Here is a 24,594-nt window from a genome sequence, read left to right as displayed (position 1 = left end):
ACTGGAGAACATGACTTTGCAGTGGCCTCATGCTGCTGGCTTGATTCACACCAGCAGAGCCCATCACAGGGTGCAGAGGTGGGAAAACAAGCAGGAGGGGCAGTGGGACAATGTGGGTATTGGTACGATGGAATTCATTCCAGTTTTATCTCAGCAAATATTTCTTACCCCTTGACAGTATATCAGGTGTGGTGTAGGGCCTGAGGATACATTGGCAAGCCAGGCAGATTCTCTTCCTGCCCTCGGAGAGCTTGCCCTATAGTAGGGAGGGCAGACATCAATTTATTTAATTTATTTATTAAAAAATTTTTTTGAGGGTATAATTGATTTACAATGTTGTGTTAGTTTCAGGTGTACAGCAAAGTGAATCTGTTATACAAATACATATATCCACTCTTTTTAAGATTCTTTTCCCATATAGGTCATTATAGAGTATTGAGTAGAGTTCCCTGTGCTATAGAGTAGGTCCGTATCAGTTATATATTTCAGCGGTCCCCAACCTTTTTGGCACCAGGGACTGGTTTCATGGGAGACAATTTCTCCATGGACCAGGGCGGGGGTGGGGGTGGTTTCGGGATGATTCAAACACATTACATTTATTGTGCACTTCATTTCTATTATTACTACATTGTAATATATAATGAAATAATTATACAACTCACCATAATGCAGAATCAGTGGGAGCCCTGAGCTTGTTTTCCTGCAACTAGGTGGTCCCGTCTGGGGGTGATGGGAGACAGTGACACCCAAAGTGTGTTGCTTATGTCCAGTCTACTCCATAAGATGCAGCTTAATTGTCACTTGCCACCAACTGATAGGGTTTTGATATGAGTCTGCAAGCAATTGATTTATTATGGCCTCTGTGCAGTCAAACTTCTCTGCTAATGATGACCCGTGTTTGTAGCCGCTCCCCAGTGCTAGCATCACCGCCTCAGCTCCACCTCAGATCATCAGGCGTTAGACTCTCATAAGGAGTGCGCAACCTAGATCCCACGCCTGCGCAGTTCACAGTAGGGTTTGCACTCCTATGAGAATTTAATGCTACCGATGATCTGACAGGAGGTGGAGCTCAGGCCGTAATGCAAGCAATGGGGAGCGGCTGTAAGTACAGATTAAGCTTCACCTCCTGCTGTGCGGCCCATTTCCTAACAGGCCACAGACTGGTAGTGTGGGGGTTGGGGACACCTGGTCTATTTTATATATAGTAGTGTGTATGGGTCAATCCCAATCTTCCAAAGTATCCCTCTCCTCCCCATGCCCCCCAGTTAACCATAAGTTTATTTTCTTTTTTTTTTTTAGAATTTTATTTATTTTTTTATACAGCAGGTTCTTATTAGTTATCCATTTTATACATATTAGTGTATATATGTCAATCCCAATCTCCCAATTCATCACACCACACCCCCTCACCACTTTCCCCCCTTTGTGTCCATACATTTGTTCTCTACATCTGTGTCTCTATTTCTGCCCTGCAAACCAGTTCATCTGTACCAGTTTTCTAGGTTCCACATATATGCGTTAATATAGGATATTTGTTTTTCTCTTTCTGACGTTTCACTCTGTATGACAGTCTCTAGATCCATCCATGTCTCTACAAATGACCCAGTTTAATTCCTTTTTATCACTGAGTAATATTCCATTGTATATATATACCACATCTTTATCCATTCATCTGTCGATGGGCATTTAGGTTGCTTCCATAACCTGGCTATTGTAAATAGTGCTGCAATGAACACTGGGGCGCATGTGTCTTTTTGAATTATGGTTTTCCCTGGGTGTATGCCCATTAGTGGGATTGCTGGGTCATATGGTAATTCTATTTTTAGTTTTTTAAGGAACCTCCATACTGTTCTCCATAGTGGCTGTATCAATTTACATTCCCACCAACAGTGCAAGAGGGTTCCCTTTTCTCCACACCCTCTCCAATATTTATCATTTGTAGATTTTCTGATGCTGCCCATTCTAACTGGTGTGAGGTGATCCCTCATTGTAGTTTTGATTTGCATTTCTCTAATAATTAGTGATGTTGAGCAGGTTTTCATGTGCTTCTTGGCCATCTGTATGTCTTTTCTTTTTTTTTTTGCAGTATGTAGGCCTCTCACTGTTGTGGCCTCTCCCGTTGCAGAGCACAGGCTCTGGACGCGCAGGCTCAGTGGCCATGGCTCACGGGCCTAGCAGCTCCGTGGCATGTGGGATCTTCCCAGACCGGGGCACAAACCCGTGTCCCCTGCATCAGCAGGCAGACTCTCAACCACTGCGCCACCAGGGAAGCCCCCATCTGTATGTCTTTGGAGAAATGTCTGTTTAGGTCTTCTGCCCATTTTTTGATTGAGTTGTTTTTTTAAAATTGAACTGCATGAGTGGTTTATATATTTTGGAGATTAATCCTTTGTCCATTGATTTGTTTGCAAATATTTTCTCCCATTCTGAGGGTTGTCTTCTCATCTTATTTGTAGTTTCCTTTGCTGTGCAAAAGCTTTTAAGTTTCATTAGGTCCCATTTGTTTATTTTTGTTTTCATTTCCATTACTCTAGGAGGTGGATCAAAAAACATCTTGCTGTGATTTATGTCAAAGAGTGTTCTTCCTATGTTTTCCTCTAAGAGTTTTATAGTGTCCTTTCTTACATTTAGGTCTCAAATCCATGTTGAGTTTATTTTTTGTGTATGGTGTTAGGGAGTGTTCTAATTTCATTCTTTTACATGTAGCTGTCCAGTTTTCCCAGCACCACTTATTGAAGAGACTGTCTTTTCGCCATTGTATATCCTTGCCTCCTTTGTCATAGATTAGTTGACCATAGGTTCATGGGTTTATCTCTGGGCTTTCTATCCTGTTCCATTGATCTATATTTCTGTTTTTGTGCAAGTACCATATTGTCTTGATTATTGTAGCTTTGTAGTATAGTCTGAAGTCCAAGAGCCTGATTCCTCCAGCTCCATTTTTTCCCCTCAAGACTGCTTTGGCTATTCGGGGTCTTTTGTGTCTCCTTACAAATTTTAAGATGTTTTGTTCTAGTTCTGTAAAAAATGCCATTGGTGATTTGATAGGGATTGCATTGAATCTGTAGATTGCTTTGGGTAGTATAATCATTTTCACAATATTGATTCTTCCAATCCAAGAACATGGTATATCTCTCCATCTGTTTGTATCAGCTTTAATTTCTTTCATCAGTGTCTTATAGTTTTCTGCATACAGGTCTTTTGTCTCCCTAGGTAGGTTTATTCCTAGATAGTTTATTGTTTTTGTTGCAATTGTAAATGGGAGTGCTTCCTTAATATTTCTTTCAGATTTTTCATCATTAGTGTATAGGAATGCAAGAGATTTCTGTGCATTAATTTTGTATCCTGCAACTTTACCAAATTCACTGATTAGCTCTAGTAGTTTTCTGGTGGCATCTTTAGAATTCTCTATATATAGTATCATGTCATCTGCAAACAGTGACAGTTTTACTTCTTCTTTTCCAATTTGTATTCCTTTTATTTCTTTTTCTTTTCTGATTGCTGTGGCCAGAACTTCCAAAACTATGTTGAATAATAGTGGTGAGAGTGGACATCCTTGTCTTGTTCCTGATCTTAGAGGAAATGCTTTCAGTTTTCTGCCATTGAGAATGATGTTTGCTGTGGGTTTGTTGTACATGGCCTTTATTACGTTGAGGTAGGTTCCCTCTATGCCCACTTTCTGGAGAGTTTTTATCATAAATGGGTGTTGAATTTTGTCAGAAGCTTTTTCTGCCTCTATTGAGATGATCATATGGTTTTTCTTCTTCAGTTTGTTAATATGGTGAGTCACATTGATTGATTTGCCTATATTGAAGAATCCTTGCTTCCCTGGGATAAATCCCACTTGATCATGGTGTATGATTCTTTTAATGTGTTATTGGATTCTGTTTGCTAGTATTTTGTTTAGGATTTCTGTATCTATATTCATCAGTTTTATTGGTCTGTAATTTTTTTTTTGTAGTACCTTTGTCTGGTTTTGGTATCAGGGTGATGGTGGCCTCATAGAATGAGTTTGGGAGTGTTCCTTCATATGCAATTTTTTGGAAGAGTTTGAGAAGGATGGGTGTTAGCTCTTCTCTAAATGTTTGATAGAATTCACCTGTGAAGCCATATGGTCCTGGACTTTTGTTTGCTGGAAGATTTTTAATCACAGGTTCAATTTCATTACTTGTGATTGGTCTGTTCATATTTTCTGTTTCTTCCTGGTTCAGTCTTGGAAGGTTATACCTTTCTAAGAATTTGTCCATTTCTTCCAGGTTGTCCATTTTATTAGCATAGAGTTGATTGTAGTAGTCTCTTAGGATACTTCTGCGGTGTCTGTTGTAACTTCTCCTTTTTCATTTCTAATTTTATTGATTTGAGTCCTCTCCCTCTTTTCTTGATGAGTCTGGCTAATCAATTTTGTTTATCTTCTCAAAGAACCAGACTTTAGTTTTATTGATCTTTGCTATTGTTTTCTTTGTTTCTATTTCATTATTCCTGCTCTGATTTTTATGATTTCTTTCCTTCTACTAATTTTGGGTTTTGTTTGTTCTTCTTTCTCTAGTTCCTTTAGGTGTAAGGTTAGATTGTTTATTTAAGATTTTTCTTGTTTCTTGAGGTAGGCTTGTATTGCTATAAACTTCCCTCTTAGACCTGCTTTTGCTGCATCCCATAGGTTTCGGATCATCGTGTTTTTGTTATAATTTGTCTCTAGGTATTTTTGATTTCTTTAGTGATCTCTTGGTTATTTAGTAACATATTGTTTAACATCCATGTGTTTGTGTTTTTTACATTTTTTTCCTGTAATTGATTTCTAATCTCATAGCGTTGTGGTCAGAAAAGATGCTTGATATGATTTCAATTTTCTTAAGTTTACTGAGGCTTGATTTGTGACCCAAGATGTGATCTATCCTGGAGCATGTTCCATGTGCACTTGAGGAGAAAGTGTAATCTGCTGGATGGAATGTCTTATAAATATCAATTAAATCTATCTGCTCTATTGTGTCATTTAAAGCTTGCATTTCCTTATTAATTTTCTGTTTGGATGATCTGTCCATTGGTGTAAGTGAGGTGTTAAAGTCCCCCACTATTATTGTGTTACTGTCAATTTCCTGTTTTATAGCTGTTAGCAGTTGCCTTATGTATTGAGGTGCTCCTATGTTGGGTGCATATATATTTATAATTGTAATATCTTCTTCTTGGATTGATCACTTGATCATTATATAGTGTCCTTCCTTGTCTCTTATAACATTCTTTATTTTAAAGTCTATTTTATCTGATATGAGTATTGCTACTCCAGCTTTCTTTTGATTTCCATTTGCATGGAATATCTTTTTCCATCCCCTCACTTTCAGTCTGTATGTGTCCCTAGGTCTGAAGTGGGTCTCTTGTAGACCGTATATATATGGGTCTTGTTTTTGTATCCATTCAGTGAGCCTGTGTCTTTTGGTTGGAGCATTTAATCCATTCACATTTAAGGTAATTATCGATATGTATGTTCCTATTACCATTTTCTTAATTGTTATGGGTTTGTTTTTGTAGGTCCTTTTCTTCTCTTGTGTTTCCCACTTAGAGAAGTTCCTTTAGCATTTGCTGTAGAGCTGGTTTGGTGGTGCTGAATTCTCTTAGCTTTTGCTTGTCTGTAAAGCTTTTGATTTCTCCATTGAATCTGAATGAGATCCTTGCTGGGTAGAGTAATCTTGGTTGTAGGTTCTTCCCTTTCATCACTTTAAATATATCATGCCATTCCCTTCTGGCTTGTAAAATTTCTGCTGAGATATCAGCTGTTAACCTTATGGGAGTTCCCTTGTATGTTATTTGCCATTTTTTCCTTGTTGCTTTCAATAATTTTTCTTTGTCTTTAATTTTTGTCAATTTGATTACTCTGTGTGTCAGTGTGTTTCTCCTTGGGTTTGTCCTGCTTGGGCCTCTCTGTGCTTCCTGTACTTGGGTGGCCATTTCCTTTCCCATGTTAGTGAAGTTTTCGACTATAATCTCTTCAAATATTTTGTCGGGTCCTTCCTCTCTCTCTTCTCCTTCTGGGACCCCTATAGTGCAAATGTTGTTGCGTTTAATGTTGTCCCAGAGGTCTGTTAGGCTGTCTTCATTTCCTTTCATTGTTTTTTCTTTATTCTGCTCCGTGGCAGTGAATTCCACCATTCTGTCTTCCAGGTCTCTAATCCGTTCTTCTGCCTCAGTTATTCTGCTATTGATTCCTTCTAGTGTATTTTTCATTTTAGCTATTGTATTGTTCATCTCTATTCATTTGTTCTTTAATTCTTCTAGGTGTTTGTTCTTTAATTCTTCTAGGTCTTTGTTAAACATTTCTTGCATCTTCCAGATCTTTGCCTCCATTCTTTTTCCAAGGTCCTGGATCATCTTCACTATCATTATTCTGAATTCTTTTTCTGGAAGGTTTCCTATCTCCACTTCATTTAGTTGTTTTTCTGGGCTTTAATCTTGTTCCTTCATACGGTACATAGCCTCTGCCTTTTCATCTTGTCTGTCTTTCTGTGAATGTGGTTTTTGTTCCACAGGCGTCAGGATTGTAGTTCTTCTTGCTTCTGCTGTCTGCCCTCTGGTGGATGAGGCTATCTAAAAGGCTTAAATTTTCTTTAAAAAAAAATTACTTATTTATTTTAAAAATTATTTATTTAGCTGCATTGGGTCTTGTTTACGGCAGGTGGGATCTTTCATTGCAGTGTGCAGGCTCTCTAGTTGTGGTGCGTGAGCTCTAGAGTGCATGGGCTTAGTTGCCCCATGGCACGTGGGATCTTAGTTCCCTGATCAGTGATTTACGTGTCCCCTGAATCGGAAGGCAGATTCTTAACCATTGGACCACCAGGGAAGTCCCCATAAGTTTATTTTCTACATCTGTAACTCTATTTCAATTTTGTAGATAAGTTCATTTGTAGCCTTTTTTTAGATTCCACGTATAAGTGATATCGTATGATATTAGACGTCAATTTAGAAGCTCCCATGTGAGAGGAGGGTGGCGGGAGAGATTCTGTGGAGCCCGAATGTGGGCTGGATACAGACGGAAGGGAATGTAGGCAGGGCTGGCAGATTGGGAGAGGGTCACAGGATCAGGTCTGGAGGTTCCCGTGGGGTCAACAAACATGGGCAGATGTTGAGGGAGAGTGAAGTGAGAGGGCTGGGGTAGGTGCGATTAGAGAACGGGTTGACTCGTACCTGCCTCACCCTTTCCTCCTCTCCTCCTGTTACAATAACCGAACTGTACTTTTCCTGTCGAAGTCTGAGCCTCCATCTGGGCTCTGCACCCCATTCCCTCTGGCTCTCTTGGGGACCTTGACCTCCTTTCCCTTCTAGTGGTTTCATCTCACCACTTGTAAATATTCCCAAGCCTCTCTCATTATAAAAAAAAAAAAAAATTGCTTGACTGCCCCCATTCTCTTGCAGCCAATACCCTTTAATTTTCTATTGTTCCCACAGCCACCATTTTCCAACCAGTTGTCTGCTCTTGCCATCTCCATTTGCTTGCCCTTCACTGTCCCTCACTTTGTTGGAACCTGGTTTCTGCACCCCATTCTCTACAGATGATATTCCTGCCATGGGTACCAATGACCATCTTTGTTAATCCAAAGAACACTTTTCAGTCTTTATGTGACCAATGTTTGGCACTGATGATCGCTTTCTCCTCTTCCTAGAAACTCTCCTAGAAACTTCTCTTGGCTTCCGTGACATCAACTTCCTCCTCTGTGATATTGTTTTCCCTTGGCTTCTATGATACCAGTTTATCCCACAAGCCCACTCCATTTGGTCTTTAAGCCTCCATCCTAGGGCATCTTCTCATCTCTCCCCCAAACAGTCTCTGTACAGTATTAGACAGTCTCAGGGCTTAAGTTACCACCTACCATAGAGGCCCAGATATAAGAAAAAAAACAAACTAAAAGCAATCCCCTGGATTCCCAATGAGGAGACTCTCCAAAAAGTTTGGAGCCTAATTTGAATACATAAACTTTTAGTGTGGTTGAAGTACTGATGTACTTTATTAACTTAGTTTGCTATACATTAAAAAAATCACATATTATATAAGACATTGTAGTAAGACATTTTTTTTCTCCCCTCATATTTTATGAAGCAATTTTATTTAAACTTTTAACATTTCTCTTTAACACCTGGGTCAGTACCATTAGAGCTTTTGTTTGTTATCATTAACCTTTTATAGAACACACAAACTTTATTTTTGCCCAAGTTATTTGTGTCATAGTGCTTTCTGAATCTGTGTGTGATGCTGGAAACTTTATTCTTTGCCACAAAAACCTGATTGCATAATATTAGGTTGCATAAGCTAAAAAAAAAAATCATCTGGTAGGTGTGTATTTGTCATCTCCACAACATAACCAATTTCTTTATTGTTCTTGAAGTGATTTTTTAAAGAAAGGCTTGCTTAAAAAGATGAATACTTGAAATTATAAGGTCATACCCCTAGGAATAATGATTGAATCTGTGTGAAATATCTTTGCCTCCATTTTTTTCTGATTCTACCAGCGACCTCCATGCATATCCAAAACTTCATTGATTGAGGTTATTTCAGGCTAGCGAGTTTTCCCCAAAGAGCATTTTGTTGTTCAAAACGTGGTAATTGAGAGCCTGCCCCACAATTCAGGAAACTTTATAAGGACTGGAATATAAGACAAATCTTTCCTACCTCAGAGATAATTTTGGAGCAAAATCTTATCTCATATTTAGATATTTTGCTGACAACTCCCAAATTGATACCTCCTGGCCAGGGCTTTTCCCTCTTATACCCAACAGCTTGCTAGACGTCTCCACCTGGGTGCCAGTCACTCAGTGGGTCAACGCATTTTTACTGAGTGCCTACTATGTGTCAAGCACTGTTCTGGGTGCTGGTGGCTAAAGGGGTGAACATGACAGAGTCCCTGTTTTCAAGGAGCTTATCCTATTAGGATGATACAGAGAATAAACATGTAAACAAATAAGAAAATTTCATATACTAGTAAATGCCATGAAGACGATAAAATGGGGTCATATGTTAGAGGGCGACTGTGTGGCCTGTGTGTTTCATAGGGGGTGGGTTGGCCACAAAGTGCCGCCTGGAGGAGAGGATGTTGATTTGAGATGAGAATGCTAAGGAGACAGTTGTGTGAAGCTCTGGGGAAGAGCACTGGCAGCAGAAGTCAGAGCAAAGACACCGAGGTGGGAGAAGGCTGGTGTGTGTGTGTGTGCGGGGGTGGGTAGGGGAGAGCCAGCGGGTGGTGGTGATGGGGGATGTGTGGGAGAAGGGGAGGGGAGGGCTTAGGAAGATGAGTTTGGAGAGGTAACCAGGGCCTAACCAGGTAGGGACTTGTGGGCCATGGCAAAGAGTTTATCTTCATTTTTTATGGCCCTGATGGGAAGTCACTTGGAGGTGACTTCCTTGTTTTAAGCAAGGGAGTGACTTGGCCTGATTTACATGATAGAAAGCTCTCTCAGGCTGCCACGTGGAGGAGGAATTGAAGAGGAGCAAGAGTGGGGGCAGGGAGCCAACTGCAGGTATCCAGTGTTCAATGAGGTGGCACTTGGAGATGGTAAGAAGGGAATGGACTTTGAACATACTTTGGAATTATATCCAACTTGACTCACTAATGGTGTGGATGTGATTATGCGGAAAGAGACATGTAGGTCTTTGAATCGAGCAGCTGGGTGGACAGGAATGACATCTTCCAAGGTGGAGAAGACCAAGAGGAAACATAAATCTGTTCTCTGTTGCGGGGTTAGGAGTTCTATTTTGGATGACCAACAGGAAGTTGGATGCATGAGTCTAACACTCATGGGAGTGGTTAGGTCTGAACTTAAAAATGTGAGCATCAGCAGTTTATAGATGATTTTATGGATGATTCTGAACAAGATCACAGAGGGGAAATGTAGATAGAGGAGAAAAGAGGGTAGAGAACTGGGCCCTGGGACATCCTGCGTTCAGAGATCAACAAGAGGAAGAAGAATCCATGGAGGTCAAGAAAGACCCATCAGTGAGGTGGAATTCAGGAGAGGGTGCTGCCCGGGAGCCAAGGGAAGATGGTGTTTAAGGAGGGAGCTCTCAACATCCAAATGTTGCTGAGGGAGTTAAGGTCAGGATGACCAGTGGATCTGACAATGTGTCGGCCATTCATGACCTTGACAAGAGCAGTCCTGACTGCAGTGGTTAAAGTGGTGAGGAAGTGGAGCTGTCAAGTGTAGACAACTTTTAGAGGATTTTGTTTTTTTTGTAAACAGGGTAGTAGCGGGAGAAGGATGTGATGTCAAGAGGGAATTTTTAAAAAGAGAGAGGGACTTCCCTGGTGGCACAGGGGTTAAGAATCCACCTTCCAATGTAGGCGATGCGGATTCGATCCCCGGTTGGGGAACTAAGATCCCACATGCCACGGGGCAGCTAAGCCCATGTGCTGCAACCAAGACCTGACACAGCCAAAAATAAATAAATAAATATTAGAAAATAAAAATAGAAAAAGAGAGAGAGGAAAACCTTATAGGATATCTTTATAGAAAGGAATCGTGATGCAGTGGAGGTGAGAGGTGATGGGGTCCAGTGCCCACATACATTTGGGGGCGGGGGTACCAGAAGCAGGGATGCTTCATCCATGTTATAGGGGAGAAGGCAGAGTGAAGGGGCACTCATGCCAGGAGGCTGGCAGACTTGGTGGTGGGGGATAAGTTAGTGCTTGCCTACTGCTTCTATTGCCCAATGGCACAGGATGCCTGGCTCTCGGCTGAAATGGGGGATTAGGAGAATGGGAGCTGGAGGTTTGGGGAAAGAGAATGTATGATATAGTTATCTTGGAGAATAGAGTTAAAGTTTTAGGAAACGTAGAATTTCTTAGAGATGCTGAGTGCCCACTTGATCTTTGTGACTAGAAGTTGCACCTGAAACCAGCCAGTCCAGTGGTATTATTCTCCAGGTGTTCTGGAACAGGGGCCACATGGAGAGTTGGGTTTAACTGAAGTTAGGGTCTTGCCTGGGGAGTGATGACAGAAGCACAGAAAGGCAAGGGAGTGAGGATAACTACGAGTCGGCAATGACGTGGGGGCCCATGGACTCTAAACTGGGGAAGGAGGGAAGGTGGGGATATGGAGGAGGTGATGGACATTGAGATAATGGGGTTATTGACTAATAGATGGGGCAGAAGGATTGCTGGAGTGGGAACGAGAGAGAGTGAGCTACACAGATAGGAGGTTGTGCAGCTCTCGGTACACACAGGGTCTAGGGTGTGAGCACACACGTGGACAGGTTCAATGGGTGGAGAAAAAGACTGTTGGAAACAAGGAAGTCCAGGAACTGAGAGGTCAAGGTTTTGGGTGTGAAGTCACCAAGAATGATAATAAGTGTCTTAGTAGCGAGCCAGTGTTATAAGGCAGTCCATGAATGAGAGGGGATAACCAGGTATCTTATTTGTGTCTCAGACTAATTCGTCTGAAATGGAATATCAGAAGTTATCACACCTGCTCCTCCACTTGGTAAATGGCACCCCCACCCAGAGCCAGAAACCCGGGAGTCACTTTGATTCCTCTCTCTACCTGATCCCCACACCCAGCCAAGTCACCAAATCATTTCGATTCTATCTCGTAAGCGTTTCTGAAATCCGGCTTCTTCTTTCCATCACCACTGTGCACACCCTAGTTGAGGCCACTGTTGTTTCTCACTTGGACTATTGCATCAGGCTCTAAACAGAGAGCCCTGCCTCGGCCCCTCTGCACTGTGACCAGGCGCTGTAAATTAGATCATGTTGCTTCTGTACAAAGTCTCCCCAGTGATTTTTCATTGTTCTTAGGATAAAGTCCAAAATCATTAATGGAGATTTCCAGAGAAAGCACTGCATGATCCAGCCCCCTGTCTACTTCAGCCTGACTCCTACCATCAGCCCTCCTGGGTTGCTTCCTGTCCTTGGCATCAGGTTTGCTCTCCTTTCTAGGCTTTTCATATACTCTCCCCTCTGCCTGGAATCCTCTCCCCTCTTTGCTTGGCAGAATCCTCCTCTTTCTCTAGGTGTCAGCTTAAGAAGTCCCAGGGACTTCCCTGGTGGTCCAGTGGTTAAGACTGTGTGCTTCCACGGCAAGGGGGCATGGGCTTGCTCTCTGGTCGGGGGACTAAGATCCCACAGGCTTCGTGGCACGGCCAAAAAAAAAAAAGAAAGAAGTCCCAGGGAAACTTTTCCTGGGTGCCCGGATGTTGGCTCCCCCTCCCCTTCCCCCAGCATCCTTTGCTTCCCCAGGTGTCACGAGTTCAGCAGCCATCCTCTTCATAGCATGTAAGCTCCACGAGGTCAGGGACTGTGCCTGATTCTTCCCAGATAAATCCTGTGCACCTGGCATGGGGCTTGTCACATAAAAGTGAACAATAAATATTCACTGACCTGAATTGGATGGAAGATTCTAGAGGTGGAGCAGTTCTGGGGGAAGACAAGGCCTGGGGTGTGGTCCTGCAAGTGGGTAGCTAAATGGAGTGGAGGAGGAGGTCACAGGACACGAGGACGGCATGGAATGAAGACCACAGAGTGACACATGGGTGGTCCCCGCAGCCCTGGGCCTTGAGAGAATACCAGAAGACTGCGAGTCACGTGCTCAAGTCTTTAATGAATGAGGAGAAGTAGGTGCAGCCATGGGGGTGGGTGGAGGGTGGAGGAGAAAGATGGCAGGGACTAAGAGAGGGAAGAGTTTTCAAGAAGATGGAGGTGGAATGTCAGAGAGTGGTGGCCTCAGGCCGGTCAGATGGTGTTTGGTCTCCACGTGGCTCAGTTGGCTCAGGACTTGAGACTTCTGGGAACAGTGCCCATGAAGAGGTCTGGCGTGGGAGTAGTCAAGGTCCTAGGATGCTCTCGCCCTGTGTTGGACCCAGCCCCTGGAATGGGAAGCCTGGAATCTCAGAGGGTGTTGCCTGTGGCTTGTCTGCTGTCCTGCATGCGGGAGCTGCCTTGGGCTGAGCAGCTTGGGGCCATCTGGTTCTGAACTGGTCGAGAGGGCCACCCTGTTCCCCGGGGTTGGGTGGTCACAGCTTGGCGGTGGGGGCCACCTTGTTTCTTGAGGTCGGGAGTTCAGTGGATGGTATTGGTGCCCTGCCCATGTCCCCTTTCCTGGGGGACATCCACTCATGGCTTATAGCTGCCCCTGGAGAATTGACCTTGACTGAGTGGGAGCCACCTACCCCTCCTGCCAGCCCTCCTGCTCGGGGTGAAACCAATGACTGACAGCTATGGGAGTTCCTAAGCCTGATGCCCTTTCCTCCGGGGGGACCACACTGTGGTGGGACTTATGATCCAAATGCTCTTCACCCCATGGGGTCAGTCAGGTCAAGGCTGAGTTTCCCTGAACACCCACCCTGCTCAGCTCCTCCCCCTCGCCATCAGCTTCCTCTGTTCCTTCCTTACATGCACACAAATTCCTGCCACTCACTCTGCTTCCAGGGACCCTGACCTAAGATGCGGTGACTCTCTGACCTTGTTCCATAATCAGGGGTGGGCTTGGAGGCTCTCCAGGGATCATGGGGGACACAGCCCCCCACAGATTCAGCTTACTTCTGTGGGCTTGGAAGGTCCCCTTCCCTCTTTAGGCCAAAGTTTCCTCACCTATAAAAACCTTTAGGCTGTGTGGAGGTACCAGAAATGGAATGACCAGTTTCCCAAAAGCTTCCATCTTGGGAATGATGCTGATAGTTCTCATCTATCCACAAATCGTGCTTAATAACTCTTTTTAGATGAACAAATAAAAGAATGAATGAAGGTGCCCACATGTGAACTGAAGTTTTTAAACTATTTGGTGGGAGACTGAGTCAACCAAAGATATGTAATAGGGACTTTTTCAGTGTATCTGCATAACGCCATTCCGTTCAGACCTAAGCTTCCTGCTGCTGTGCCCTCACTATATGATGGGGGTGGATACCTTGGGAAAAAGTACCAAATTCCCCTGGAAAGCTGAAGAGGCTGGCACGATGTTCCTTCTTTCGAATTCTATCTCCCAAACAATGAAGTTGATTAAGGGATGTATACTACCTATGAAATGGTGTCTCCTAAATGACTTAGTATCTATCAGCTCCAGTAACAATAAAGAATAATTGCTGAATACCTTAAAAAAACAAACAAACAACCTTTAGGCTGGATTAGTTAAAACAACAACAACAACAAAACACACAAGCAAGGAAACACCATGCTGAACTCCCTGGGCTAGGTGTGGTGGAGGATTCAGATTCAGATAAGTCCCTTCTGTCAAGCAGCTCATAGCCCCTTTACTCATTTAACAAACTTTTATTGAAGGCAGCAGGGAGCTGGATGACTCATCGTCCTGTGCGTGAAGGGCTCACAGACTCATGTGGAGAGGACCCCTCCAATTCGGGGACAATGGCAGAGGTACAGGCGAGGCTGGCGCATGGAGAAGGTAGCTGAGGCTGTCTCTGGGGTTTGAGGAAGCGTCCCAGCGGAGGGAGGAAGCGCATTCCAGGCAGAGGGAACAGCATGTCCAAAAGCTCCCGTCATGACCCAGCGTGATGTGTCTAGTTGGAGATCCGCAAGCCCTTTGGTGTGTTGTGATGGTATGAGGAGGGTGGGGGTGAGGCTGGGGAGGTCAGCGGGGCCAGGTGGAGGGCAGTGGGGGTGGTGGTCATGGTGGAAAGACTGTCAAAGCAGGAGGAATGATGTGGTCAGATTCGTACACAACCGCTCTGTCCCCGTAGAGGAGGGCAGATGGTACAGGCCCAGTGGGAGGTGGTCAGGCTGTGGGGTGGGAGAGGAGAGGTAGATTCAGGAAACATTTAGGGGTTGAAATTAGTGGGATTTGGTGCTGTACTGGGAGGTGGGGTGTGAGGGGCTGGGAGATGGGGCGGGGATGAGGATGTCAGGCTAGCTCCTGGCTTAGACAATTGGGAGGATGGCAGTGTTATTCATGGGTGGGGGGTGATCCTTGCGGAGGGCAGGTTTGGGGAAAGATGACATGGTCAGTTCGGGGGTTGCTGAGTGGGAGATGCCTGGGGGTCTCCCGGACGGTTGTCCCATGAGCCATTCTTGTGTATTCTGGGACTCAGGGCAAGTCTAGGCTGGTTTTGGCCGTTGTCAAGGTCTGAGTGGTGTGTATAGGGGAGGATGAGGGATTGTGTAGCCAGTAAAGAGAAGGGAAGTTCCTCATCCTTAAGGATCTGTGAGGGACCCGTTAGCTTGGATGCTCTCCGTGGGTCCCTGGCCTTTGGGCGTGGGCCTCCTAGACACACTGGCAGACTGCCCATCCGGGACGTGCTCTCGGCACTGCCCCACGCACAGCAGGCCTTCCTCTCCTACCCTCCAAGGGACTTACCTCTGGGGACCTGTGCTGGGAAGGGTCAGGGAGGCTGGAATGGGGGAGCCATGTGCACTCATCTGAGGAACACTCGCTGAGAACCAACTCATGCTGGCACAGGATCTCCTGGGGTCCCTCCCCTCCTGCTTTGACCAGCTGGTTGCAGAGTCCAGAGACCCCTGAGTCAGCCTCTGGGCTTCCCACCACGTCCTGGGGGCATACTCTGTGTGTATGTGTGAGTGTGGTGTGACTGTGTGTGTGTGTGTGATGGGTAAACCTGGATCTGAGGTTCCAGGGCTCAGAGGCCCACTGAGAGGTCTTGGCCTCCTCTCCAAGGTCCATTGTGAACACCCCTGCTTTCCTTCCCATCACTCCCTCCCTGGTCTGCAAAACACTGAGAAAATCCTATTTATTAAGGGTTTGACATACCCTATCGCCATATACAAAATCCCCTCCAGCCATCAACCTTCCTTCCCTGGGGCTGAGGACCCAGAGACCGATTTGCTTCCCAGCATTGGCCCCTAGATGGGTCTCCTGAGCTCCACACCCATGTTCCTCACCTGCCCTGCCGTGGTCTTAGGGAGCAGGCAGAGGCTCTGGTGGTCTCAGCTGCCGACCTCACCGGTTATGGATACCCACTTGCATCCACTGTGCTTGATCCAGCCTTCATTAGGACAGAGTTCCCATCCTGGGGGCGCTCCCCCTGGGAGAGGGCGTACGCTGGGCATGTCTCGGGCAGGTGAGTCCAGCGCCAAGACCCCCGGCGTCTGGAGCCAAGGGTCTCCAGGCACCTCTTGCCCACCAGGTGAGTGACCTCACTGAGGCTGAGCAAGGCTGCGGCCACCATGAAGTGCATGAAGACCTTCTTCCCCGTGGGCCGGGAGATGTAGCAGTCCGCAGTGCAGGGGCATGGCGACTCGGAGCAGGCCACCACGTGGGGCATGTCATAGTCCTGGTAGAGGCGCTGAAAGATGTAGAGGAAGCCAGAGTCGACAGCCGCCTTGAGGAGGAGACTCAGCAGGTCTGTCCACCAGAGCCCGCCCCGCTTCTTGTCCAGATTGTCGTACAGGGATGGGACGTCGGGCCCGTGCTTCAGGCGGTGCTACCGCTTGCGCTCCTGGCGGTAGACCACACGCATGACCACGAGCAGTGAGGGACACGTGACCGGGATGAGCTGCAGGGCCCAGAGGCGCACATGGGACACGGGGAACAACTCATTGTAGCAGACGTTTGCGCAGCCCGTCTGGCGGGTGTTGCAGATGAAGTCCTTTTGCTCATCGTCCCACAGCTCTTCGGCCGCCACCACATACACCAGCACGCGGAAGATGAAGACCACGGACAGCCAGATGCAGCCCAGTGCCGTGGAGTACTTGTTCACCCCATTCAGGATGCCCCGCAGGAACGCCCAGTTCATGCTGACTGTGGCCTTTGTTCCTCGTGTGGACGATCTAGACCAGGGGGTCACAAGGCCTAGGAGAACCTGGAAATGGGAACCTTCATTAAGGGTGCGACTGGCAAACCATTTCACAACCACCATGTCATCCTGTCCACATTGGCAATGACTCCGTGGGGGTAAGGATTGCCATTGTCCCCAATTCACGGGGGAGTAAGCTAAGGCCCAGAGAGGCACACGCCCAAGGCCCACGGCTGGAAGTGGCAGAGCTGGTCTTGAACTTCCATCTTCCAGTTCCAAAATCAGGGCATATTTTATTCTACAAAGTAATAGATACATGTGAAGGGTAGTCATCCTGCATGGATGTGCCCACCAACCTCATCAACTCCAACCTTCAGGCCTGCGGGGTCACATGAATTCTAAAGAAATAGTAACAAAGTGTGGGTTGGATGATCCGCTCTCCCATCAGCTCCCAGGGCTGGACCCGGCAGGACAGGAGGGATGTGTATCTTTTTTTCTTGGCCGCATCGCACAGCGTGCAGGGCTTCTCCTACCAGGGATCGAACCCATGCCGCCTGCAGTGGCAGCATGGAGTCTTCACCACTGGACCGCTAGGGAAATCTGAGGGATGTGTATTTTTATCCTTCAACTTTCTCCACCTGAGCGCCAGCATGAGCCGGGCCCTGTGCCTGGTGGGCAGACCCCGGAGTAATATCCATCCTCATTCTCCTCTCCGGCTCCAGGATGTCCCCCACCCTGACATTCCCTTCCAAATGACACAGGCTCTTTGGAACCATGGTGGCTTGGTATCATCCTGCCATCCCTTCTTTTGGTGCTGGGCCTGAGGGCTGACTGTCCTGACCACAGTGGGTTCCTCTGGAATTCCAACCATTCCAGCCTTTGGGAGGGACTGGGGAAGGGACACAGCTAACATTCTGGCACGGTCCTCCCCCCACCACCTACCTTTTCTTTCAGGGACACCTCCCTTCTCCGTCTGCTCCGTGACTGTTTGCTGCACACACAGGCCATTGTTCCATTCAGGCTGTGTCCTGCGTGCTCCATCCTCCACACCCCTTACCTGCAGTGACATCTTTTTCCATCTCTGGCCCTGGGCCCTCCCCTATCCCTGACTCAGGTATCAGCATCTTCAAACCTTGTGCCTCTGGGACATTTTCTGAGCACCCTCCTCCATCGTTTCTGGAAGAATGCCTCACCGGTACTTAAATGGTCTGTTTACCTGTTTTCTGTGCCAGACTGTCAGCTTCTGGAGGGCAGCCTCCGCATATCATTCGTCTCTGATTCCCCAGGACTCAGCACCGAGCCTGGCCCAGTGAACACACAATAGACATTTGCTAAACCCAGTCGAAACCCCACTTCTTCCGCATCCCTCCTCTTATTGATCTCTTCTCTAGTCTTCTCTCCTCCCTTTGGTCTGGCAGGACATTTGTTCCCCTCCTTGGGGCTTCCCTGGGGTCTCTCCAGAGACCCTCTGTCCCCCCTACTCCTCCCTGAAGTCTGGCCCACAGCCCAAGTTCCCCTGGGGGTCGTCAGCCCATCCCTGCCTCCCAGCCCAGTCTCCCGGCCAGTCCCTGCCGGTGGGCAGGCAGGCAGCTAGGCGGGCGGGCTTGCTGGGCACACGTTCAGAGCAAACACCTGTGTCTCTTCTCCCCTGGCCCATGCCTTCTCTGCAGCTTGGCCAGGCATGGCTGGGTCTGGCTCCCCGTGCTGGCAGGGAAACTGCCCGAGCAGGCGCAAGGGCCTGGTGGCCTTGTGTTCAGGACCTGGTCGGCACCAAATGACGTTGTCCCCATCCCCCTCCCATTGCCCTATTGCCCCCGTCGCCCTGTCCCCAGGCCTCTCTCCTACCCTTTTCTCTGGAAGCCTGGTTCTGAGGCCCTCAGCAGCTGACATCTATGGAAAGGGGAGACCTTGATCCAGTCCAGGATTGCATTCTACCCTGGCAGGACATTTCTGGGGACTAGAGCTTGGGCTGCTGGTGAGTTGTGTAGGGCATGGGAGGGCCTGCCTATGGTTCCTCTGGACAAGGGCACCACTGCCCTGGTGAAGTCAAGGAATGCAGGTTGCAGCATGAAATGCACAGCCTCCCTGTCCAGCCTCTATGGGCCTGGGTTTCTGGGGAAGTTGGAGTGTGACCCAGTGTGGGCTGCAGAGAGGCCTTGGGCCTGGAACAGTGAAGGTTAATGTGCAGCCTGGGAGGGGCTCCTTTGCCTCATTTCCCACAAGCATTTATAGAGCACTTCCTAATACCAGTGACTAATGCTTATGTGGCCTTCTTACAGCCGGCTAACCCCATCCGCAGTCGTGAGCTCATCCAGACTCACGACCCCACCAGCTCAGTATCATTAATCCATTTTGGAGAGGAGCTGTAGTCGCTTTCTCAGAGTTCCACTGGAACTTGTGTTCACATGCAAGTGTTAGGACTCAAAAGTCCATCAACTTTCCACCGAGACACGCGGTTCCCCATGTAATTAAGTTCCATTCTCTTTGCAGACAACCCACGGGCCTAAAACTGAAACTGGGGATAAAGGCTAGACCTGTGCATGAGCAAGGAGCATGACCCCCCTGCCCCTCAGGAGTGCTGGGGGCTGTCTTACCTGGCTAGATCAAGTGCAGCCCTTTGCAGGGGCAGAGATGTTGACCCCATGACCTGATAAGACTCGCAAACGTCGAAGGATCAAAGATCACCTTGAATCAGTGAATGAATTGACTTTTATTAAGCCCTGATCGTGGGCACCACACACTGAAGGCACGTGCACATCCGTTCTCGTTAAGCCCCTCCTCACAGTGGCAGCCCTGTTGGGGGGTGCCTCATCATCTCTGCTGTACACAAAAGGAAACCGAGGTTCAGCTCCGAGGGGTAACTTGCCCAAGGCCACACAGCTGGGGCAGGCGGCAGGAGCTGGGGAAAAGGGATCTGAACCCAGGTCGTTGGACCCTCCCTCTTTCCTGTCCCCACTCCCTGCACAGCGCTCCCACCCCCAAGGCTGCACCTTGGCTGCCAGGTCCTTCCAACCCAGGCCTGACCAGGCAGCCCCTCACAGGATGGTTTTCTTCACATGGTCTCGAGGGTGGTCTGGTGAGAGAGGAGGGGGAGCGTCTGAGCCCAGAAAGATGAGGTTGCCCAAGGGGAGATCGTCCTGTTTGGAGGAAGAGGTGACCCAGTTCCAGGGGTGGCCCAGGCCCGTGGCCCGGGCTTTTCTCGCCAGCAGGCACTCCCGGCACCTCTTGCTCACCAGGTAGGCCAGCTCCACCAGGTTGAGCATGATGCAAATGATGGCCGTGATCACCATGAAGAGAGTGAAGATGTTCTTCTCCGTGGGCTTGGAGATGAAGCAGTCCACCGTATTGGGACACGGAGCCACGTGGCACCTGACCACGCGAGGGAGGGTGTATTTGGGGTAGAACGAGCGGAACACGTGGAGGAAGGCGGCATCCACGCCGGCCTTGAACACAAGGCTGCAGACGTACGTCCACCAGAGCCCACCCCGCTTCTTGCCGGGGTCCAGGTAGAGGCGCCCACTGTTCTTCCCCGCTGCCTCTCGGTGCTTCTTCTCCCGCGCCTCGCGGTAGGCCACGTGCATGACCACGAGCAGCGAGGGGCACGTGACCAGGATGAGCTGCAGGGCCCAGAGGCGCACATGGGACACGGGGAAGAACTCGTCGAAGCAGACGTTGGAGCAGCCCGGCTGGCGGGTGTCACAGTCGAAGTCCTTGTGGTCATTACTCCACACGCGCTCGGCCGTCACCAGGTACACCAGCACGCGGAAGATGAAGACCAGGGACAGCCAGATGCGCCCGAAGGCTGTGGAGTACTTGTTGACCCCGCTCAGGAGCCCCTCAAAGATCCCCCAGTTCATGATGGCCCTGGGCGTCGGCCGCTACTGCAGGGAGAGGATGACTGTCATTTCCCAAGTTTATAGAACACTCACCCTCAGCACCTTATAGAACAGTGTCACCGGGTTGGATCCTCCCAGCCATGGCGGAGCTAGGTTCTATTATCGTCCCCTTTACAGCTGAGGGAAACTGAGGTTCAGAGGGGTTATGCAGGGGCACACACGATTAGGTGCAGAGCTGGGCCTTGAGCACAGGTCATTCAGCCCAGAACCCAACTCCTACCCATACTTCTCTCTCTCTCCCAACCATGGCCCTCCTCCTCAGCGAGTCAGACCTGGGGATGACTTCTCCTTTCCTTTCTGAGCTAGGCTTTCTCCCCTGAGACAGCTTCCTCCCAGGGGGAACCTGCTCTTTGCCTTTTACTTGGTTTGGGGGATGAGGCTAGAGAGGAGGCTGGAACCTTGTCCCCAAACTCCCGTCTGGTCTAACACCATAAATATCCAGGCAGTGTCCTGCTCACGTGCGGCTCACTTGAAGCAAGGCCAATGGCAATGCAGCTGAAACAAAAGGGAGGGAGTGATGATTCTCTTGATATTGATACAATAGACTTCATAGAGCAGCCTGGTATTCCTGTGCTTCCCAAACTGGTGTTCCATGGAACCCTGCTCAATAGGCTGGCAACAGAAGCAGCAAGAGAAAAGGATGCTATTCTGTGTTCAAGAAAAGTAGGCAAGCAATATGTTCAGTGCAAAGTTAAATAGGTCCCTTTACTTGACCATGCTAATAAATTCACATTATGCATCTCCCTAAGGAGGACAGAATATGTAGCATTGCACCAACTCCTTTGACTATAGAACCCTTTTTTTGTCATCTTGTAGAACAGCCTTGTCAAGACACCAAAATGGGAAATGCTGCTCTGTCAGTTCTGCTGGTGAGTTTGGTGTGATGAACACACAGGAATCAGATTTACCTTCAATTAGGGAATGTGACTATGGTTCAGAGTGAGGGGTGCCCACGACCTCTCTTGGAATTCCTCTGCCTGGTTCCTGGGGGGTCCACTGAGACCTATGCACAGTGGTCTTACCCTACTGGACTCCCTGGGACCTCAGGGAGCTTGCCTGCACAGCCTGTTGCTCTAAGGGGTTAGTGCTGGTCCAGGCCAAAGGTGACTGTGCTGTCCTCCCCGCCCCCACCCCGCCACTGCGTGATCCACTGCAGATGGGCAGGGTAGTGATAAAAGCCAGCATTTATCGGGTGTTTATGCAGTGCCAGCACTGTTCTGAGCGCTTTGCATGAATCAATACAGCAACTGTATAAAAGGGTATATGTTTTATTCCCAATTTACAGATGAGGAAAGTGGAGCACAGAGAGGTTTGCTCATAGTTACACAGCTGGTAAATGGCAGAGCTGGGATTTGAACCCAGGCAGGCTGGCTTCAGAGCCCACACTCTGGGCCTGGGCCCCTTTCCTTAGGTTTCGGGAAGCTGCCTGCTGTGTCCACTCCCTCCTCCACCAGGTGAATCCACAGTAGGGAAGGCTGGGGGTGACTCTGCTCCCTGCCCTGTCTCTCCACTGTCCTGTCTACATAAGAATGTGGGCCCCGGCTCTGAAAATCATCCGCTTGTCTTTGCTCAGTCCTGCTTAAGGTGGGCAGAACTCCTGGCAGCTTCTCAGGGAACACCCAAGGAGGCTCTAGCCCAGGGGCGCTCCGCCCAGCCCAACCTGGGGTTGGCGGGGTTTTGCAGGCCCAGGCAGAGCTGCCCCACCTGCTTAGCTCCTGGCCCCTCTGGGAGCCCCTCTCCCACTCAGTCCCTGGCTCCCACCTCTGCTCAGCTGGGGAGAAATAGGAAAAACTCAGAGCAGAGGAGGGGGTGCCCATCTTCATTCCTCCACCATCAGGATGCAGGGCGGCCCTGTGTCCAGGCCACTCCCCCGACACTCCACCAGAGAAGTCTCCCCCTTCCAGGTGTGCTGAGGGGCAGAGCACATCTGGACACAGGTGGCCTTACCTGAGTGGCTACTCCTCAGGGCTCTCTGGGTACCAGCTCCTGGCTGCCAGCCGTCGAACTCAGCAGGCAGCCGGAACTCAGGTCAGAACCAGGGAGAGTGTCTGGGGAAGCCCGTTCCTAGGACAGAGCCTGCAGATTTAGGCAGGCAGCCTGGGTGTGCCGCCAGCCAGGAGGAGGAGCTGCACCAGGCACTGCCACTGGCTGGGCCCCAGCCTCCCCAGACTGCCTCTGATGAGGCCCAGGAAATTTAGGGGTTCCCTCCTCCCAGGGGCTGGGCCCCAAATCCTGGCATCCTTTTGGGGACAACCACAGGTCCACTCTGACTCCCCGCTTGTCTTCCCACCCCTGGCCTTGGGTGGAAGAAGCCGAGGCCTGACCTGGCTTCTTATCCTTTCCAGAAATTCCCACTTCTTGGGACTCTATGGGCTGCTCCAGACTCTCCTCCCTCTCTAGTTGCTGCTCAGTGGCCTTCTGCTTTCACAGCTTCAGTTACCTTTGGAAATGCCATGAGTCCCAAATTCTCTCTCCAGCCCAAATGCTTTTGCCCATCAATAGTCCCCACCTGGATGGCCTTCCTTCACTTCTCCTCACCTGGCCTACTCCTCCAAGAAGCCTTCCCTGACTGTGCAGCCCCACGTGGCTTAGGGCCCCACTCGGGGCTTCCACTGCCCTCAGCTTCCACGCCCTCATCAGACTGTATTGGAATAGTTGATTTTTTTTTTTCGGTATGCGAGCCTCTCACTGTTGTGGCCTCTCCCGTTGCGGAGCACAGGCTCCGGACGCGCAGGCTCAGTGGCCATGGCTCACGGGCCCAGCCGCTCTGCGGCATGTGGGATCTTCCCAGACCGGGGCACGAACCCGTGTCCCCTGCATCGGCAGGCGGACTCTCAACCACTGCGCCACCAGGGAAGCCCGGAATAGTTGATTTTAATTGAATTTGCTCCAGGGACCCGCCTGTTGAATGAGCAAATCAGTTCCTGCAAACGGACATTTTTAGGGGCACGACATAACACGGATCAGCCCCTGACCCCCAGGAACTCACCAGCTTGACCTTAATTACCAGCTGATAAGTCTAGTACCAGCTGCATAGCCTCTCATGATGGCGAAGAGGTCATGGAACAGTTTCTGGGCCCAGCTTCCCATTGCTGCTGGAATCTAGTTCAGTCTTTGCACCCCAACACTGAGTATCTGAGGCGTTGGACGGAAAGCCACCCTCCCCCCTGCACACACAGCCCCACTCCTCCCTGCACACGTACACCAAGCTCCTCCCCAGCCCTTCCATGGCTGACTGCTCTTCACTGTCCACCCCGACCCCGAGGGGCTGCCCCCTGCCCCCATGCCCCACACACTAGCCCTTCCATCAGCCCGTGTTTTGAATTCAAGAATCATTGCTGAGACACGGCTGTGTGCCGGGTGCTGTGTTTGGGGCTGGGCTGCACAGAGAAATAGACGAGCAGAGAGGTTGTCAGGGTCTCCCAGCCCGGGGCAGGCACCCAGATAGGGTCCCAGAGACACAGAGATGTAAGAAGGACGTTGAGGGTGAGTTCCAGCAGACGGGACTTGGGGTCCCTTGGGGTGGATGAGTCCTGTCCAGAGTAGGTGCCTCCCTGTCTAATGAGTCAGGCAGAAGAAGGAACTGCCTTAAGGCAGGGGAGACCTGCATCTGGAGCTCATACACCCCTACGTCTGGGCCCACACCCCTGCATCTGGAATCTCACAGCCCTGGATTTGAATCTCACCTCTGGTACCTTCAGATCTGGGTACGTTCCCTGTTTCTCGGATGTACAATGAGACATTTGGTGCCCGTGAGGGGTGCCCTGTGAGGACAGTGAGTGCAATGCAGGGCGGTGCCTGAGTGCAGGCTGCGTGGCCTGAATCCGGCTCTGCCTCTACCTCTCCGTGTGGTGCCAGTTTCCTATCGGTGCAGTGGGACAATAGCGTTGCCTCCCTCGTAGGGCTGGCACACAGATTAGCCCAGCCAGTAGAGGCACAGTGCCAGAACAGTGCCCGGCACAAAGGGAGCCCTTTCTACCACTGCCTCTGATGTATGTGAACTGCCTGCACACACCTGGCACGTGGTGG

General features: G+C 49.0%; 2 protein-coding genes across 2 annotated transcripts; both read right to left on the bottom strand.

Moving 5' to 3' along the window:
* Window positions 1-15,880: 15,880 nt before the first annotated feature.
* GJB4 (gap junction protein beta 4) lies at window positions 15,881-16,669 on the bottom strand. The gene is given in 1 exon segment (XM_060082019.1): window positions 15,881-16,669. A coding segment is annotated over 1 exon segment (789 nt).
* A 3,035-nt stretch (window positions 16,670-19,704) lies between these two features.
* Window positions 19,705-20,526, bottom strand: GJB5 (gap junction protein beta 5). The gene has a single exon (XM_060082007.1). The coding sequence runs from the start codon at window positions 20,524-20,526 to the stop codon at window positions 19,705-19,707; it is 822 nt and encodes a 273-aa protein (XP_059937990.1).
* Between the last annotated feature and the right edge of the window lie 4,068 nt (window positions 20,527-24,594).

Source organism: Mesoplodon densirostris, chromosome 2, assembly GCF_025265405.1.
Source record: "Mesoplodon densirostris isolate mMesDen1 chromosome 2, mMesDen1 primary haplotype, whole genome shotgun sequence".
Lineage (NCBI taxonomy): Eukaryota > Metazoa > Chordata > Mammalia > Artiodactyla > Ziphiidae > Mesoplodon > Mesoplodon densirostris.
This window is presented reverse-complemented; position numbering and strand designations above follow the sequence as displayed.

Excerpts from the sequence above, each read along its gene's own strand:
- GJB5 (XM_060082007.1), bottom strand. The coding sequence starts at position 20,526 with ATGAACTGGGGGATCTTTGAGGGGCTCCTGAGCGGGGTCAACAAGTAC.